General features: G+C 43.8%; 1 protein-coding gene across 1 annotated transcript in view; it reads left to right on the top strand.

The window, feature by feature from the left end:
- TM6SF2 (transmembrane 6 superfamily member 2) overlaps nt 1–17,611 on the top strand; it is a 57,084-nt gene that overhangs the window by 18,704 nt on the left and 20,769 nt on the right. Inside the window, exons 2-3 of the mRNA XM_075851200.1 lie at nt 6,503–6,606; nt 10,127–10,224. Coding sequence (XP_075707315.1) covers nt 6,503–6,606; nt 10,127–10,224 — 202 coding nt within the window. The remainder of the gene's footprint in view (nt 1–6,502; nt 6,607–10,126; nt 10,225–17,611) is intronic.

Raw genomic sequence — 17,611 nt, 5'->3', positions numbered from 1 at the left:
AAAAGAGCGTGGGAATCTTCCTCTGTCTTGATCTCAACTAATATCGCGGCCACATCAGTAGCAAGAGCAATGTTTATATGGCTAAACCAGCTAGAGACCCATTTGATGATGAAGACATCACGACAAGATCTATTAGAATCTCTACCCTTACTAAAGATGGCAACCGGATTCTTGGTAGACGCTTCAGCGGAATCTATTAGATTTGCTGCCAGGAATGGGGCTCTCTCAAATGCTGCTAGAAGAACATTATGGCTCAAAATGTGGTCAGGAGATACGAAGTCCAAAAACAAGTTGTGTTCTATGCCATTTACAGGGTCTCTGATGTTCGGTCCTCTGCTTGATAACATGCTGGAGAGTGCAACAGATAAAAAAAAGGGGTTTCCTGAAGAGAAACCAAAAAAAACCCTCAGTTTGGAAGATTTCGCCAGAGGGATCCTACCTCACAGAACTACAGCGGGAAAGGGAAGTCCGGTCGCTGGAGTTACCCCAAAGGAAAAAGGGGTCGAGGATATCTCCTTAACCCAAATAATTCATTCCAGCCCTCAAAGCAATGATGCCAAGAGCGTGGGGGGAAGACTCCTACATTTTTATCCCAAATGGTCGAGAATAACCCAGAACCCCTGGGTTCTAAAGATAATAGAAGAAGGATACAAAATTGAATTTTCCTCCATTCCTCCAGAGAAATTCCTAATAACCCAGTACCAAGCAAAAGAACTTCATCAGATCCTTATCCAGGACGTCCAGAAACTACTCGGATTGAGAGCCATTTCTCCAGTTCCCCACAACGAAATATGCAAAGGCCACTATTCAAAAATCTTCTTGGTCAAAAAACCAAACGGTTCCTACAGGACAATAATCAACCTGAAGGTCCTAAACAAATGGGTGAATTATCGGAAATTCAAGATGGAGTCTATCAGATCGACTATTCCTCTAATAAGGGAAGAGGCATCAATGTGTACAATCGATTTAAAGGATGCGTATTATCACGTTCCTATCCACCCCGTGTACCAGAGATTCCTCAGATTCGCAATTCAGGACGGTCCTTCCATTCTCCACTTACAGTTTGTCTGCCTCCCCTTCGGCCTTTCCTCCGCCCCCAGAATTTTTACAAAAATTATGGCAGAGATCATGGCATTCATAAGAAATCAAGGTATAGTAATTATCCCATATCTAGACGACTTTCAGGGCACATGGACTGTTCAAATGAAGATGATGTCCTCAAACTTCAAAGAACTAAGAGCCGTATGGGAGACACTTATAAGAGCTTCACCCACCATAAAAGGGAAGCATATAAGAATTTTATCGGACAACACGACAGCAGTGTCCTTTCTTCACCATCAAGGGGGAACAAGACACACTCTTCTTCAGGCCGTCTCTGCACAAATTTTCAGTTGGGCAGAAGAAAATGTCCTATCCGTCACGGCAGTCCACCTAAAAGGCTCAGAGAACCTATCAGCAGATTTCCTGAGTCGGGAAAAAGTAGACCCTGGAGAATGGTCCCTAAACAGGGAAGTCTTTCTGTCCCTAACCCGAAATTGGGGTTATCCACAAATAGACCTGTTTGCCACGAGGAAGAACACTCAAGTAGAGACATTCTTCTCCCTAAATCTCAGAGACAACCCATTGGGAGTAGATGCATTGTCCCAACCCTGGGACATGGATCTGGCCTATGCCTTTCCTCCGTTTCCTCTAATACCAATGGTATTAAGAAAAATCCAGGAAGATTTGACAAAGCTCATCATTATTCTTCCCTATTGGCCAAAAAGAAGTTGGTTTCCAATCGTACAATACCTAGCGTTGGAAGACCCTATCATGCTCCCAGTCAGGGAGAATCTTCTCTCCCAGGGTCCCTTATTCTTCCAGGGAATAGAAACTCTGAAATTGTCAGCCTGGATCCTGAAAGGCAGATCTTGAGGAACCACGGTCTGTCAGACGAGGTAATTTCAACTATCTTATCAAGTCATAAAGAAGTTTCCTCTAAAATCTATCAAAAGATTTGTAAGAAATTCTGTTCCTGGCATGGAAACCCAGGACCAGACCCCTTTTCTCCCAACATTGCGAAAATCCTAGACTTTTTACAATCGGGATTCAAGAAAGGGCTTAGCCCTAGTACCTTAAAAGTACAGATTTCAGCATTAGGTAATTTTTTTAACACTCCTCTGGCTGAAGATCGGTGGATCAGAAGATTCACCCAAGCGGTCTCTAAACTGAAACCTTCCCTAAAGAAATCCGTTCCTACCTGGGATTTGAATGTGGTGTTAACGACTCTTTGTGAGCCCCCCTTTGAGCCGCTCGACACAATTAGTATGCATTTTTTAACTCTAAAAGCTGCATTCTTAGTCGCTATTACTTCAGCAAGAAGGATTGGAGAAATCCAATCTCTGTCAGTCATAGAACCGTACCTAAAAGTACAAGAGGATAAGATCATCCTAAAGCTGGACCCTTCCTTTATTCCAAAGGTATCTACTGCTTTCCATAGAGAACAAGAAATAATTCTACCTTCCTTTTATCCAGATCCAAAAAACCAACAAGAAGAAAAATTCCATTGCCTGGATGTCAGGCGAACAATTCTTCAGTATCTGGATAGAACCTCCTCCTGGAGACAAGATAAAAATCTATTTGTCCTGTTTGGGGGAAAGAATAGAGGAAAGAAAGCCTCAAAAGGCTCTCTAGCGTGATGGGTAAAAACTACCATACAAAAAGCCTACAAGTCCCAAGGACTATGTGCCCCACAAGGCATCAGAGCCCATTCAACGAGGGCAGTTTCGGCATCCTGGGCAGAAAGAAGAGAAGCCTCTATGGACCAAATCTGCAGAGCTGCCACTTGGTCAAACCATCATACGTTTTGCAAACATTATAGGCTCGATGTTCTGTCCGAGACGGATTTAAGTTTTGGACGGAAAGTCCTTCAATCCATAGTCCCGCCCTGAGCATTATTATCTGGTATTGCTCCTGTAGTGCTGTCATGAGGGATGTACTGGAAAATAGCAATTAGACCTACCGGTAATTGTATTTCCAGGAATCCATCATGACAGCACCATTACATCCCTCCCTGATTGAATTCTGATTTGTGCATTTAACATGTCAGTTATTATCCCTAGAAATAAAATAGGGTTGCATCCATCCTGGTGTAGTAATTGAAAAACACTGGCAAGTGGGTGGTGGGAGGGGCCTTTTAACCTCTCTGTCTTCCTGTCCCTACAGAGGTCAAGAGGGCAACCTCCTGTAGTGCTGTCATGATGGATTCCTGGAAATACAATTACCGGTAGGTCTAATTGCTATTTTAGTATTAACAAATTTCAAATATATGTCTATATATAATATATATTACGTGTGTGTGTGTGTGTGTGTGTGTGTGTGTGTGTATATATATATATATGTGTGTATATATATATTTATAGAGATCTGTGTGTGTGTGTGTATATATATATATATATATATATATATATTATAAACCCTAATTGATAATTAATTGTCCTAGTCTGAGTACTATCTACCTAACAGACTACCTAAACTATAACTAGCTGCCTACACTAAACTATCTACGTGGAGGTGGTTTTTGTGTGTTTTTCACAGTCGTGTCTTTATATGAGACACACAGCAGCTGCTCGGCACAGTGCTTCTTCTCTCTCAGGGGGGATTCACACGAGCGTGTATTCGGTCCGTGCGGGCCGCGTGGTTTTCACGCGGCACGCATGGACCAATACAAGTCTATGGGGCAGTACAGACAGTCCGTGCTTTTTGCGCAGCGTTTGTCTGCTGCGCAAAAAGCGCGACAGGTTCAATAACTGCGTATTTCGCGCATCACGCACCCATTGAAGTGAATGGGTGCGTGAAAACCACGCAGGTTGCACGGAAGCACTTCCGTGCGAACCGACTGAAACAGTGCACCAGCTGTCAAAAGGATGAATGTAAACAGAAAAGCACCACGTGCTTTTCTGTTTCCGAACATCCAAACGAGGTCCTTTTGCGATGAGCGAAGCCGGACAAGCGAACCGAACTTCACCGGGTTCGGCCGAACTCGTTTTGGCCGAACCCGGCAAAAAAATTATCGGTATGCGACGTCAGGAGATAGTCACTGTCCAGGGTGCTGAAAGAGTTAAACTGTTTCAGCACCATGGACAGTGACTTCCGATCCCAATATACATGAACCTGTAGAAAAAAAACCGAAGTTCTGACTTACCCATAACTCCCGGCTTCTTCCTCCAGTCTGACCTCCCGGGATGACAATTCAGTACAAGTGACAGCTCCAGCCAATCACAGGCCAAGCACAGGCTGCAGCGGTCACATGGACTGGCGCGTCATCCAGGGAGTTGGGGCCCGATGTCGAGAGGCGCGTCACCAAGGACGCGTCACCAAGGCAACGGCCGGGAAGTTCTCGGTAAGTACGAACTTTTTCTTTTTGTTCAACAGGTTTTTCGATATTGTGTTCGGCATTCACTGTCGAGGGTGCTGAAAGAGTTAGCTCTTTCAGCACCTTGGACAGTGACGGGCGTCGACTAGCCTCATCTCTATGATGGCGGCTGCGCGAAAGTCACGCAGCCGCGCATCATACACGGATGACACACGCAGCTGTCAAATGGTTTTTGCGCGCGCAAAACGCAACGTCCGTCTGTATCTGCCCTCACTGTGTCAGAACTATCTGACAGGGAGGGAGGAGAAACATTGTAACTAACAGCGCGAAAGTTTGTTGCTGCAACAAACTTTGCTGTGAACACCATGATAGGGTTATCATGGTGATCATGTCATCGGGACCGGCACCAATCCGGTCCTGATGTCTTCTCTCAGCACTAAGGCTGCTAGTAGCAGAGTGTGCTGAGAGATTCAGGGCATAGGGAGAGCGCTGTGCACTCTGTTCTGACACCACGTAGATTAACGGGCTTCAGGACAAAGGACCAGCACTGCAGCCCGTTAATATACGTGGGCTGGTCATCAAGGGGATAAAGAGGCTCTGTCACCAGATTATAAGTGCCCTATCTCCTACATAATCTGATTGGCGCTGTAATGTAGATAACAGCAGTGTTTTTTATTTAGAAAAACGATAATTTTTTAGCAAGTTATGAGCAATTTTAGTTTTATGCTAATTAGTTACTTAATAGACAACTGGGTGTGTTTTTACTTTTTACCAAGTGGGCGTTGTACAGAGAAGTGTATGACGCTGACCAATCAGCGTTATGCACTTCTCATTGCTCCAGCTCAGCTTCTTTCACTGCACAATCACACTGTAACAATGGGCTGGAACAATGAGAAGTGTATTACACAGATTGGTCGCTGATTGGTCAGCGTCATACACTCCTCTCCACAACGCCCAGTTGGTAAAAAGTAAAAATACGCCCAGTTATCTATTAAGAAACTAATTACCATAAATCTAAAATTGCTCCATGTAAATGGAATAATTGAACTTAAAGTTTGCCAGTGAGTTTTCTGCAAATTTTTTTTTTTACACAATGCGGCTCTCCGTAGGCCAAACTCTAGAAGCATTTCCTAGGACTGATTCAAAAAAATAAAGTAAATATTAATAACTTAATAGTCACAACAAAGCCATACAACCCTGAAAACACAGTTATCAGTTACGCCTCGTGCGCCGGACGAGTCCTGTCAGTGATCTGAGGAAAGATAGAACATGTCCTATCTTTCCTTGGATCGGAGACTCAGTTAATTTTTCACGTACCCGATTCACCCGCTAAAGTGAATGGGTCCGTGCAGACTATCGGGTGCCACTCAGATGGCGTAAAAAATTGCCCGAGTGGCACAACCGTCGTGTGCATGAGGCGTTAAAGTTTTTTTTGTATCAATAGCATGTATATATAATAGATAAAATAGTTTGTATTTATTTTTCTTCCAATAGTTAATTTCTCAGTATTTTTGCAATCTGTTATGTTAAAGAGGCTCTGTCACCAGATTATAAGTGCCCTGTCTCCTACATAATCTGATCGGCGCTGTAATGTAATTAACAGCAGTGTTTTTTATTTAGAAAAACAATCATTTTTGACCAAGTTATGAGCAATTTTAGATTTATGCTAATTAGTTTCTTAATAGACAACTGGGCGTGTTTTTACTTTTTACCAACTGGGCATTGTACAGAGGAGTGTATGACGCTGACCAATCAGTGACCAATCAGTGTCATACACTTCTCATTGTTCCAGTGTGACTGTTCAGTGAAAGAATCTGGGCTGGACCAATGAGAAGTGTATGACGCTGATTGGTCAGCGTCAGACACTTCTCTCCACAACGCCCAGTTGGTCACTAGTAAAACACGCCCAGTTGTCTATTAAGAAACGAATTAGCCTAAATCTAAAATTGCTCATAACTTGGTCAAAAATGATAGTTTTTCTAAATAAAAACCACTGCTGTTATCTACATTCCAGCGCCGATCACATTATGTAGGAGATAGGGCACTTATAATCTGGTGACAGAGCCTCTTTTAAATGGGTTTGAAAGATAGAGGTATACTTGAACACATTTTTATTCAGTGTCTGATATCCTATTTGTCTCGTTTCAGTCCACTTGTTGTAGCTGGCATCGGCGTTCTGGTGCTGCTGTCTTTGTTGGTCGGGTTGTTTTTCTTTGCACAAGGAAACCCACCCAAAGATCCTTTGTTTTACGGTAAGCAGAGCACCAGTTTTGGTTTCCCTTGACTGTAGTAAATCTCAGTAGCCACTGATGACAATACCTGGGGAGGCTTTTGTTACAGAATATTATTTTTTATTGAACTCTGAATTTGTCCTGTGTAGAACTTTCATAAAAAAATATGTGATCGCCAACAGCGACAAGGATGGTTTGTTAGGGTCCTGCTTCCATTGAGATTAGTGTGCATAGACATAATGTGCATGCTAATTGGTTGATAATTGTCTGCTCTAAGGCCTTATTCAGACGAACGGGAAATACGTCCGTGCAACGCGCGTGATTTTCACGCGCGTCGCATGGACCTATATTAGTCTATGGGGCCGTGCAGACATGTGCGTTATTTTTACGCAGCGTGAGTCCGCTGAAAAAAAGTCACGACATGTACGTTCCTTGGGCGTTATTCGCGCATCACGCACCGATTGAAGTCAATGGGTGCGTGAAAACCACCCATGTCACACGGAAGCACTTCCGTGCGAACCGCGTGATTCGCGCAACAGCTGTCAAATGGATGAATGAAAACAGAAAAGCACCACGTGCTTTTCTGTTTACAAACATCCAAACGGAGTGTCATAATGATGGCGGCTGCGCGAAATACACGCAGCCGCGCATCATATGCTGAGACCACACGGAGCTGTTAAGTGCCTTTTGCGCAGGCAAAACGCCACGTTTTTGCGTGCGCAAAAACGCCACGCTCGTGTGAATCCAGCCTTAGGGTCATTTTACATCGGCCAATTTTGACCGTAACAACGAGCGCCGATCAACGAGACAGCTTGTTGATAGGCGCTCGTTTGCTCCTTTCACAAGGGGCTATGTTTGGGGACGAGCGATTCTTACATCATGTCGGCAGCACATCTCCCTCTTCACAAACGATAAACTATATGACCAGCCAATGAACAAGCTTGTTCATTGGCTGATCGTTGCCCTGTTTACTGATCATATCATTGGCCCTTGTAAATCTACCAGTATATTTTTGGAAGTTTTGGGGAAATTCATATAAACATGAAAACTCTATGCTGATGTCCTTGGTTGGGTTGCTGCAAAGCAAAAGTCTCTGAGTCACTGTGTTATGTATGAATCATATGAACGCTCGTTTGCCCGATCATTGGCCCGTGTAAAAAGTCCTTAAAGGGAAGGTGTCATGAATGTTTTCTTTTATCATATTGCTTTTAATATGATAACATTAGTTTTATTTATTTGTGTTCTCATGTTCTTCTTTTTACTTTGTTCTTTTACTTCTCTATGGGGGCTGCGATTTTCTTTCATCTCTGTATGTGTCGATTAACGACACATACAGAGATGGAATACGGCACATACAACCCCATAGAGAATGCGAACGGGAGCCGTTCCATTCTCTGAAGCGTACGCCGTCTGTGTGGGAACGGCGCAAGCGCCGCTCCCACACAGACCAAAACGAAGCTCGTTCGCAGAGCGAAATCCGGCGCCATTTTCATGTGGACCGGAAGCCGCTGCCGGACAGTAAGATGACGACTTCCGGCCATATGTTCAAGGAAGCGAAGGAGCAGGAGAAGGTAATTTATGTTCGTGTATGTGATGTGTGTATTATGTTCGTGTGATACAGTCTGCTGAGCACTGTATCTAATCCTCCTACACTGTGCAGTCGCTCAGAAAATGGCAGCACACAGTGAATCTTCAAACCTCCTACAAACCCCTCCTTCTCCTGGCACTAGCCAGAATAAGTGAGGGGGGGATTGTGTGAGGACACTAGAGCGAGTGTGTCTACCCCAAATTTGCAGCATAAAGCAATGAGGTTGCTTTACCACATTGACCATGCTGCAATTTTGGGAACTGCTCCCTCTAGTGGCCAGCACATGGAAATGTTATAAATTAGAATCTAATTTATAATATTTCCTGACTTGTGAAAAAAATTAAAACAATGTGTAATCACTTAAAAAATAATTGTTTAAAGAGGCTCTGTCACCAGATTTTGCAACCCCTATCTGCTATTGCAGCAGATCGGCGCTGCAATGTAGATTACAGTAACGTTTTTATTTTTAAAAAACGAGCATTTTTGGCCAAGTTATGACCATTTTTGTATTTATGCAAATGAGGCTTGCAAAAGTCCAAGTGGGCATGTTTAAAGTAAAAGTCCAAGTGGGCGAGTATTATGTGCGTACATCGGGGCGTTTTTACTACTTTTACTAGCTGGGCGTTCTGACGAGAAGTATCATCCACTTCTCTTCAGAACGCCCAGCTTCTGGCAGTGCAGACACAGCGCGTTCTCGAGAGATCACGCTGTGACGTCACTCACAGGTCCTGCATCGTGTCGGACGAGCGAGGACACATCGGCACCAGAGGCTACATTTGATTCTGCAGCAGCATCAGCGTTTGCAGGTAAGTAGCTACATCGACTTACCTGCAAACGCTGATGCTGCTGCAGAATCAACTGTAGCCTCTGGTGCCGATGTGTCCTCGCTCGTCTGACACGATGCAGGACCTGGGGCAGGAAGTGAGTGACGTCACAGCGTGATCTCTCGAGAACACGCTGTGTGTCTGCACTGCCAGAAGCTGGGCGTTCTGAAGAGAAGTGGATGATACTTCTCGTCAGAACGCCAAGCTAGTAAAAGTAGTAAAAACGCCCCGATGTACGCACATAATACACGCCCACTTGGACTTTTACTTTAAACACGCCCACTTGGACTTTTACTTTAAACACGCCCACTTGGACTTTTGCAAGCCTCATTTGCATAAATACAAAAATGGTCATAACTTGGCCAAAAATGCTCGTTTTTTAAAAATAAAAACGTTACTGTAATCTACATTGCAGCGCCGATCTGCTGCAATAGCAGATAGGGGTTGCAAAATCTGGTGACAGAGCCTCTTTAAGTAAAAAAAAAAAGAAATTTCTAGCGACACATTCCATTTGACACTTACTGGCCATCAATTATTTCCTGTGTTTAGACAGCTTTCTGTTTCACTCATCTCTGTGACTGTTACCTTTTCAGGTAACTCCAAAGCACCACCTGAAGCCAGCATACCCAGTGCAATCATAAGAATCACTGTTCTCTGTAACATAAGCTCATTTCATTCCACACAGATCCGAGCTGACCAATGGCTACAGATTAGCTTCAGATAAACTAATAAATGCCGTTATTTTGACCGCAGACAAATTATTGACCGGACAGAGCAGTTCTCACGGGTGTTCAGTGGTCCCTGTGACAGCTGCATATTTGGACAGAGCTTTAGCAGTTTACCATTATCTTCAGGAAAACTTTAAAAACCGTCTATCTAGAGGGATCTTTTATTCTGCACTGCTTTCTACTTGCACGCACTAAAGTGGGAAGATTTGTTTCAACTCATTTTTTTTTTTATATTGGTTTAATGTGCCTTGAAATGCTCTATGTTTCATTTGATGTTCAGAGAGTAGGAAAATATTTCATTTGTTTAATGTCTCTGTTCTCTTTCTAGTCTATTAAATATTGGCATACCACTTACCTATTTTATGAATTTTTATTTCTTTCCTTTCTTCAAACATGTTTAGTTTTTGCAATCTTCTCCTTCACAAGTGTCATCGACTTAATAATATGGATGGAAGAAGACGGCTACATCAGCGGATTTATGGAGTTCTACATGAAAGAGGTGAGCGTTACAGTGAAGTGTACAATTACTGCAGACGCGCCATTTTCTCCAGTGGTGCTACAAGTATGGTAAATGAACTTCCAGAATTGTTTCTAAGAAATGGCCACCTGCATTTCGCTTTTGCCAATTCCAGCAAGATATTTGCTGAAGCACTTTGAATTTCGTTCTAAGAGAGAATACTGCAGGGATTGAGAAGTCTCAACAATCATTTAAAGAGGATTTCCAACTTGGCGCCAAAAAAAACAACTTATTAAACACTTCTCTTTTATTCTAAAATGATTGGCTCTGACACATGGAAGTGTGTTGCATTAGTCCACCTGAACTGACGTTTAGAGGAGGTAAATGCTGCTTCCTCAGTCCTGAAAGTGCCCACTTACAAGCTACCGGGCGAGGTTTAGAGGTGCTGAACTTTGCTTCCACAGTCCTGAAAAGGATGTGCAGATGGTGCTTCAAAGGGATCACTGATTAGGGAAGAGCTGTTGAATGACAGGGCTTGTATTAAAAAGGGGATGTGCGCTTTCAACAAATTAATGTTATATTTTTTGTATAATTAATAAAAGTTATACAATTATTTAATATACTTTCTGTATTAAATTCCTCACGGTTTTCAAGATCTCTACCAGTTGTTATTCAGTATGAACATTCATTGTTTACTTCCAGTGAATAAAATTCCGTCGATGGTCATGTGATGGACACAAAGGTGCACGGCTCGTTTACAGTAAGGGTCTTCTTATACCGGACAATTTTGGCCGGTGCAATGAGTGCTGATCAGCAAGACGTTGATTGGTGCTCATTTGCTCCTGTCACAAGGAGCTAGTATGGGGACGAGCACTCATTACCCCGATCGCTCGTCCCCATACATTATCATGTAGGCAGCGGGTCTCTGTTTTACACAGGGAGATGTGCTGCCGACAACGATAATTTTTTAGTTTTTAAAACTATACGATCAGCAGATGAATGAGCATTTGCTCGTTCATCTGCTGATCGCTGCCTTGTTTACACAGGGCAATTATCGGCAACGAGCGTTCTATGAACGCTTGTCTGCCCGATAATTGCCCAGTGTAAACCGGGCCTTTACACTATGTGTATCAGAGCTGTGTCTTCTATCCATCCTGGCACCTGTGTGATCATTACATGACCATGGTCAGAATATTATCCACTGGAAGTAAACAAAGAAGGCATAACTTTTATTTTTATACAAAAAAATAACACTAATTTGCTGAAACCGGACAAACTCTTTAATTATAACGAGTAAATATTATTTATTGTAAAACTGATACAAATTAAATGATTGTCATTCCAGCTTTCTGTATGTGTGAGAGACCGGGATATGAGGCCTCCAACAGAAATCATAATGTAGTTATGGACATTACAGATCTATCCTGCATACGTCACATGCAAGCTAACATTGGAATACATGATACCTGCTGTTATTATAATGCTTACACATGACTATTGACTTAGATGCCACTTAAAACGTGTCCTACAAAACAAAGTCCTACCTTGCAAAACCTATATTAACCCCTTCCCGCACCTTGACGTTAATGCACGTCAATTTGTGCAGTAACTTTGCGCACCTTGACGTGCACTAACGTCAGTGCTTTGACAGTTAACCGCCGCGCGGCGCTACACCGCAGCGGCGGTTAACTGTGCAGGGTGTCCGCCCTGCTCTCCCCGTTGCCCATCATCGGCCTGTCGCCGCTGAAATCGGCAATTAACCCCTTCGATGCGGTGGTCGATTGCGATCACCACATTGAAGAGGTTTACAGCGGATCGGCGATCCTTCTCACGGCAACCAGAGGCCAGACAATGACCTCCGGGTTGCAATGTACGGAAGCCTCGGAGGAGCAGCCTCCGGCCGGTCCTCCGATGCTTCCTGTCAGTGTGACAGTTACGTCACAATGACAGTTAGAACACCTTACACTACGTGTGTAGTGTAATGTGTTCCAGCAGCGATCAGAGCTGCAAGTCTAAGTGTCCCCTAGTGGGACAAGTAAAAAAAAGATAATAAAAATGTTTTTAAAAAGTGTAAAAATAAAAGTTAGAAGTGACATAAACAAAGAATGCTTTTTTTCGTATAAGAAGTCTTTTATTATAGGAAAAAAATTAACACGTTAAAAAAAGTACACATATTTGTTATCACCGCGTTCGTAACGACCCAAACTATAAAACTGTAATATTATTTTTCCCGCACGGTGAACACCGCAAAAAAAATAAACGAAAAACAGTGCCCGAATCACAATTTTTTGGTTACCAACCCTCCCAAAATATACAATAAAAAGTGATCAAAAAGTCGCATGTACGCCAAAATGGTACCAATACAAACTACAACCCGTCCCGCAAAAAACAAGCCCTTACACCGCGTTTTTGACTGAAAAATAAAAAAGTTATGGCTCTCAGAATATGGTGACACAAAAAATAATTTATTTTATAAATAAGTGATTTTATTGCACAAACGCTGCAAAACATAAAAAAATTATATACATATGGTATCACCATAATCGTACCGATCCGCAGTATAAAATATAATGGTAATTTATAGCCCAGGGTGAACGCCATAAAAAAAATACTTTGTCAGAATTGATGGTTTTTGGTCACCTTGCTTGCCAAAAAATGGAATAAAATGTGATCAAAAAAATTTCTGGTACCCCAAAATGGTACCAATGAAAACTAGAGATTGTCCCGCAAAGAATAAACCCTCACACAGCTCCGGTGGAGAAAAAATAAAACAGTTCTGGCTCTCAGAATATGGCAATGCAATATGTGCAGAGTGCTCCAAAAGCAGATAAGATCGGTGTCGACACCGGCCACATATCGGCGGATTATTATTTATTTCCTGCATTATTATACCCTCTTATTATGCCCTGATGTACCCCGTACAGATAACATGTACCCTGATGTACTCCGCACAGATTACATATGCCCCCACATTATAAACTGAAACACCAGTAAAACCCCAAACAGAACTACTACCAAGCTACATCTGCGCCCCAAAAGCCAAATGCCGCTCCCTCCCTTCTGAGCCCTTCAGCGTGCCTAAACACCAGTTTACGTCCATAGATATGGCATCGCGATACCCAGGAGAACCAGGTTAATATTTTATGAGGTATTTGTCTTCAGTGGCACAAACTGGGCATAATTATAATTTTCACTCTGCACCATCCGCTGCACATTAACCCCTGCGCGCACCACGACATAGCATGTCGTAGTGTGGGGGGTGATGTATGGAGCGTCTCACTTGAAAAATATAGCATTTAAAACGGCAAAAGCACTGTTTTTGGGTCACCTTGGCTCTACCTAAAAATGTAATAAAAAGTGCACAAAAAGTTGTATGTACTAAAAAAATTGTACCAATAAAAACGACCGCTCGTCCCTCAATAAATAAGCCCTCATACCGCTCTATTGACTGAAAAAGAAAAAAGTTGTGGCTCTTGGAACGCGGGGAGGAAAAAACTAAAAAGGAAAATAAAAAAATGGATCAGTCCAGAAAGGGTTAATTACTTTCTTTTTTTTAAAATCAATCCAATTTTATTGATACGAACACAGAAATGAAATAACACATTAACATTCACATTACAATTTTCCAACATCGTATGCAATAGTTACAGCATATCAGGAAATCCCCAACTTCCCCCCTTTCCCCCCTCCCCGCACAGCCCGCCACTATATCTCCGCCCTTTGTTTCTAGTACCATTCCTGGTCAGAGCACATTTCTCTTATCAAGGTTCCCCACCACCCCTTCTTTGCTCCAGACTCTATCACCTCCAGTTCCTCAGACGACTCTCGCCCTTAGTCTGCTCAGTTCAGGTGACAGCACCTCAGGACAGGCCAACCATCTGCTCCATTGTTTCTCAATTTTTTTTTCCGTGCCCCTTTTAGAAAATATCTTATGCTCCATCAGGATATTATAATTCAACATTCCTACAATTTCCCTCATCCCTGGTGGCTCCGCGTCCAGCCAGTGTTTTAGCAATGCATTTCCTCGTTTAATATAATATCTTGGCAATTGCCAGGCTTGCCATTCTGTCACTCTCCAATTCTCCCACCGCTCCCAACAACATAACTTTAGGGTCTGCCGCCAATTCCCGACCATACACCTGCTTTATCAGGTCCAATATTTCCCCCCATAGGGTCCTCAGGGCCTCACATGACCAAAACATATGCAATATGTCCGCCTTCTCCTCCGTGCACCTAGGGCATTTAGCATCCGCTCTAATACCCATCTGTTTTAATACCCACGGGGTGCGGTACACTCTATGTATCAGGAAGAGTTGTGATCTCCTCTGCGCCAGACTGAGCGATAAGTGACATGTGGACGCTAATATCTCTTCCCACTCCTCCTCGGTCAATGGACCGACATCCTGTTCCCAGTTCGCTTTTACCAGCACCATTGGGTTTCCCAAGTGTTTGGACAGTAAGCTCCTGTACGCCATTGAGATCAGGCCTTTGGTCGTGTCAGCCCGTCCCACATACTCTAGGACCCCAAGAGCACAGACCGTCAGGTCCACCACATGCGCCTGCGCCTGTAGGGCATGACGGATCTGCAAATATTGGTAAAACATATTGTGCTCCAGTGGAAATAGGTCTTTCAACTGCTGAAATGATCTCAGCCCGTTATCATCATACAGGTGTTGTAATCGCCTAACCCCTGCCGATTCCCATTTTTGCATGCCCTCTAATTGGTATAATTCCCACAAAACCGGATTATGCCATAGGGGAGTATATTTGGTACACATTCCCACTCCCAGGATCTGTTTGCATTGCCACCATATTTTATGTATCAGGAGTAACGTTGGTTTAGCACTCGCCAATCTCTTAAAGGTATGCGCTTCCAGACCCTCTAGTGGGTTGAGTCCTCCCCCCAAAGATGACAATAAACGTGCACTGGAGCCCCAGGTCTCTGTGTCCTCCCACCCCTTAAACTGTTGGCTCTGGGCAGCCAGGTAATATATCCAGGCATTTGGCAGCGCGACCCCCCCCCCCCTTCGTCTTTAGGCAATTGCAATTTCTCCAATTTAATCCTTGGAACCCCTTTTTTCCAGACCAGATCCCGAAAGAGATTGTGCAATCGTCTGAACCAGTGTTTAGGTATCCATACTGGGGAGTTATGAAGAATATATAAAACTTGAGGCATAAGGATCATCTTGATTAGATTAGTCCTCCCCAGAGCAGAGAGCGGGAGCCTGTTCCAGGCATCCACCTTATGTTTCACCTTGAGCAGCAGTGGTAAAACATTCAAAGACATATAGTCTTGGACCCTAGCCGTCACCTTAACCCCTAGGTACGTAAATTCAGAGACTATCGGAATCCGGGGTCCCACTCCAGTATCTACAATATTCACCGTGTCAAGTGGCATCAGAGCAGACTTGGTCCAGTTAATATTTAATCCCGAGAACTCCCCAAACCTTGTGATCGTATTCATTACTACCTTCAGAGTATTCTCAGTGTCCGTCATATATATTAAAATATCATCTGCATATAGTGGAATTTTTTCCTCCATTTCCCCATATTGCAAGCCTCTTATACGCTCCTCCTGTCTTATGAGGCACGCCAGTGGCTCTACCGCCAAGGCGAATAGCAATGGTGACAGTGGGCACCCCTGGCGCGTACCCCGGGCCAGTGAAAATCTCTCGGACATTACACCATTCACCCGTATGCGGGCTGTAGGGGCCACATACAACAACTGTACCCACTTCACGAAATTAGGGCCGAATCCCATCTTTTCTATTACCCGCCATAGGTACCCCCATTCTACGCAGTCGAACGCTTTTGCGGCGTCTAACGTTAGCACCGCCCTTCCTCCTTGATCATCCGGTGTCGCCTGAAGATTTAAAAACAGCCGTCGATTTGAAGGGCATGGACCCCGATTGGTCTTCATGCACAACATGCTGTACCACCCTGTTCAGCCGCAGCGCCAATATCTTTGCCAAAATCTTGACATCCGATGTCAACAAGGATATTGGTCTGTAGGACTCCGGTAATTGACTGTCTTTCCCCTCTTTTGGGAGAACCACTATCGTAGCCTCATATAGGGAGTCTGGTAGTTTACCTCTGTCAAAGCTATCCTGCAAAGTACTCAAGTATTCTGGCGCTAGTTCCATCCAATATTCCTTATAGATTTCCCCCGGTAACCCATCTGGACCCGGGGCTTTCTCATTTGCCATATCCCTTATCGCCTGTTCCAACTCCTCCAGTGAAATAGGTGCCTCCAAGCTTTCACAGTCCTCCTGGCCCAAGGTAGGCAAATTAATGTTTCCCAAGTACTCGTCCAATTGCTGTGTGTCGTAATGCACTTTGGATGTATATAGGTCCGTATAAAACCGCTGAAATATTTGCAAGATTTGCCCCGTGTCTGTCTCCACCCTCCCCCCCTCCCCCCTAAGGCCATGAATGAAATTATTACTCCCATGCGGCTTTGCCATCCTAGCGAGTAGTCTCCCCGCCGTTTCCCCTTCTTCATAATATTTCTGTTTAAGGAATAATCGTTTATTATCCGCCATTGTTAGTTGGTGATTTTTTAACAACGTCTGTGCCTCCACCCAATGTCTAAGTGTCTCCTCGGACCCCTCTTCTACATGTCTCCCTTCTGTTTCTGTCACCCGATCCTCTAAACTTTCTCCCAATTGCCTAGATTTAGTTTTAATTCGTTTAATATGTTGAATGAATACTCCCCTCAACCAGGCTTTCATGGCGTCCCATAACACCCCTCGCGGCACTGACTCAGTATTAAAATTGAAATATTCTTTTATCAAGTCCCGTATTTCCCCGCCATCCATCAATCTTAGCCAAAACGCATTCAGCTTCCAATTCCCGGGGTTCCTGGTAGGCCTTACACCCACTTCCAGCGTCACCGCCATCGGAGAGTGGTCTGACAACGCCCTCTGTAGGTATTCAATTTGCGCTATGTACGGCACTGCTGAACCTGAGCATGCTACCAAGTCTATTCGCGAAAGTGACTGAAATGTGGATGATGCACACGAGTACTGCCTCACCCCTGAATGTTTATCTCTCCAAATATCCCGCAGACCCAATTCCTCCATTAATCTTCCAAAGGCAGTCAGGTCTCCCCTTTGCCCTCCCCCTCCCCTATGAAACCTATCCAACCCTTCAGACATCACTGCATTAAAATCCCCCATCATGATTAGCGGTACCTCAGGCCACCTGGAGAGTTTCTCCGTAACTCGTTTAAGTACAGTGCTAGAATAAGGCGGAGGGATATACAGCACTACTAGAATACACTCCCAGTGATATATAGTACAGTGCACTCCCACATATCTCCCCTCCTCATCAGAGAAAGACGAGTGACAGACAAAGGGAAGACTCCTGTGTATCAGCAAACTCACCCCCCTAGAATAAGTCGTATAAAAGGAATGAAACCCATGTGCGA

This window comes from Rhinoderma darwinii, chromosome 1 (assembly GCF_050947455.1).
Source record: "Rhinoderma darwinii isolate aRhiDar2 chromosome 1, aRhiDar2.hap1, whole genome shotgun sequence".
Lineage (NCBI taxonomy): Eukaryota > Metazoa > Chordata > Amphibia > Anura > Rhinodermatidae > Rhinoderma > Rhinoderma darwinii.
The sequence above is the reverse complement of the archived record's forward strand: the minus strand, read 5'-3'. Positions and strand labels throughout refer to the sequence as shown.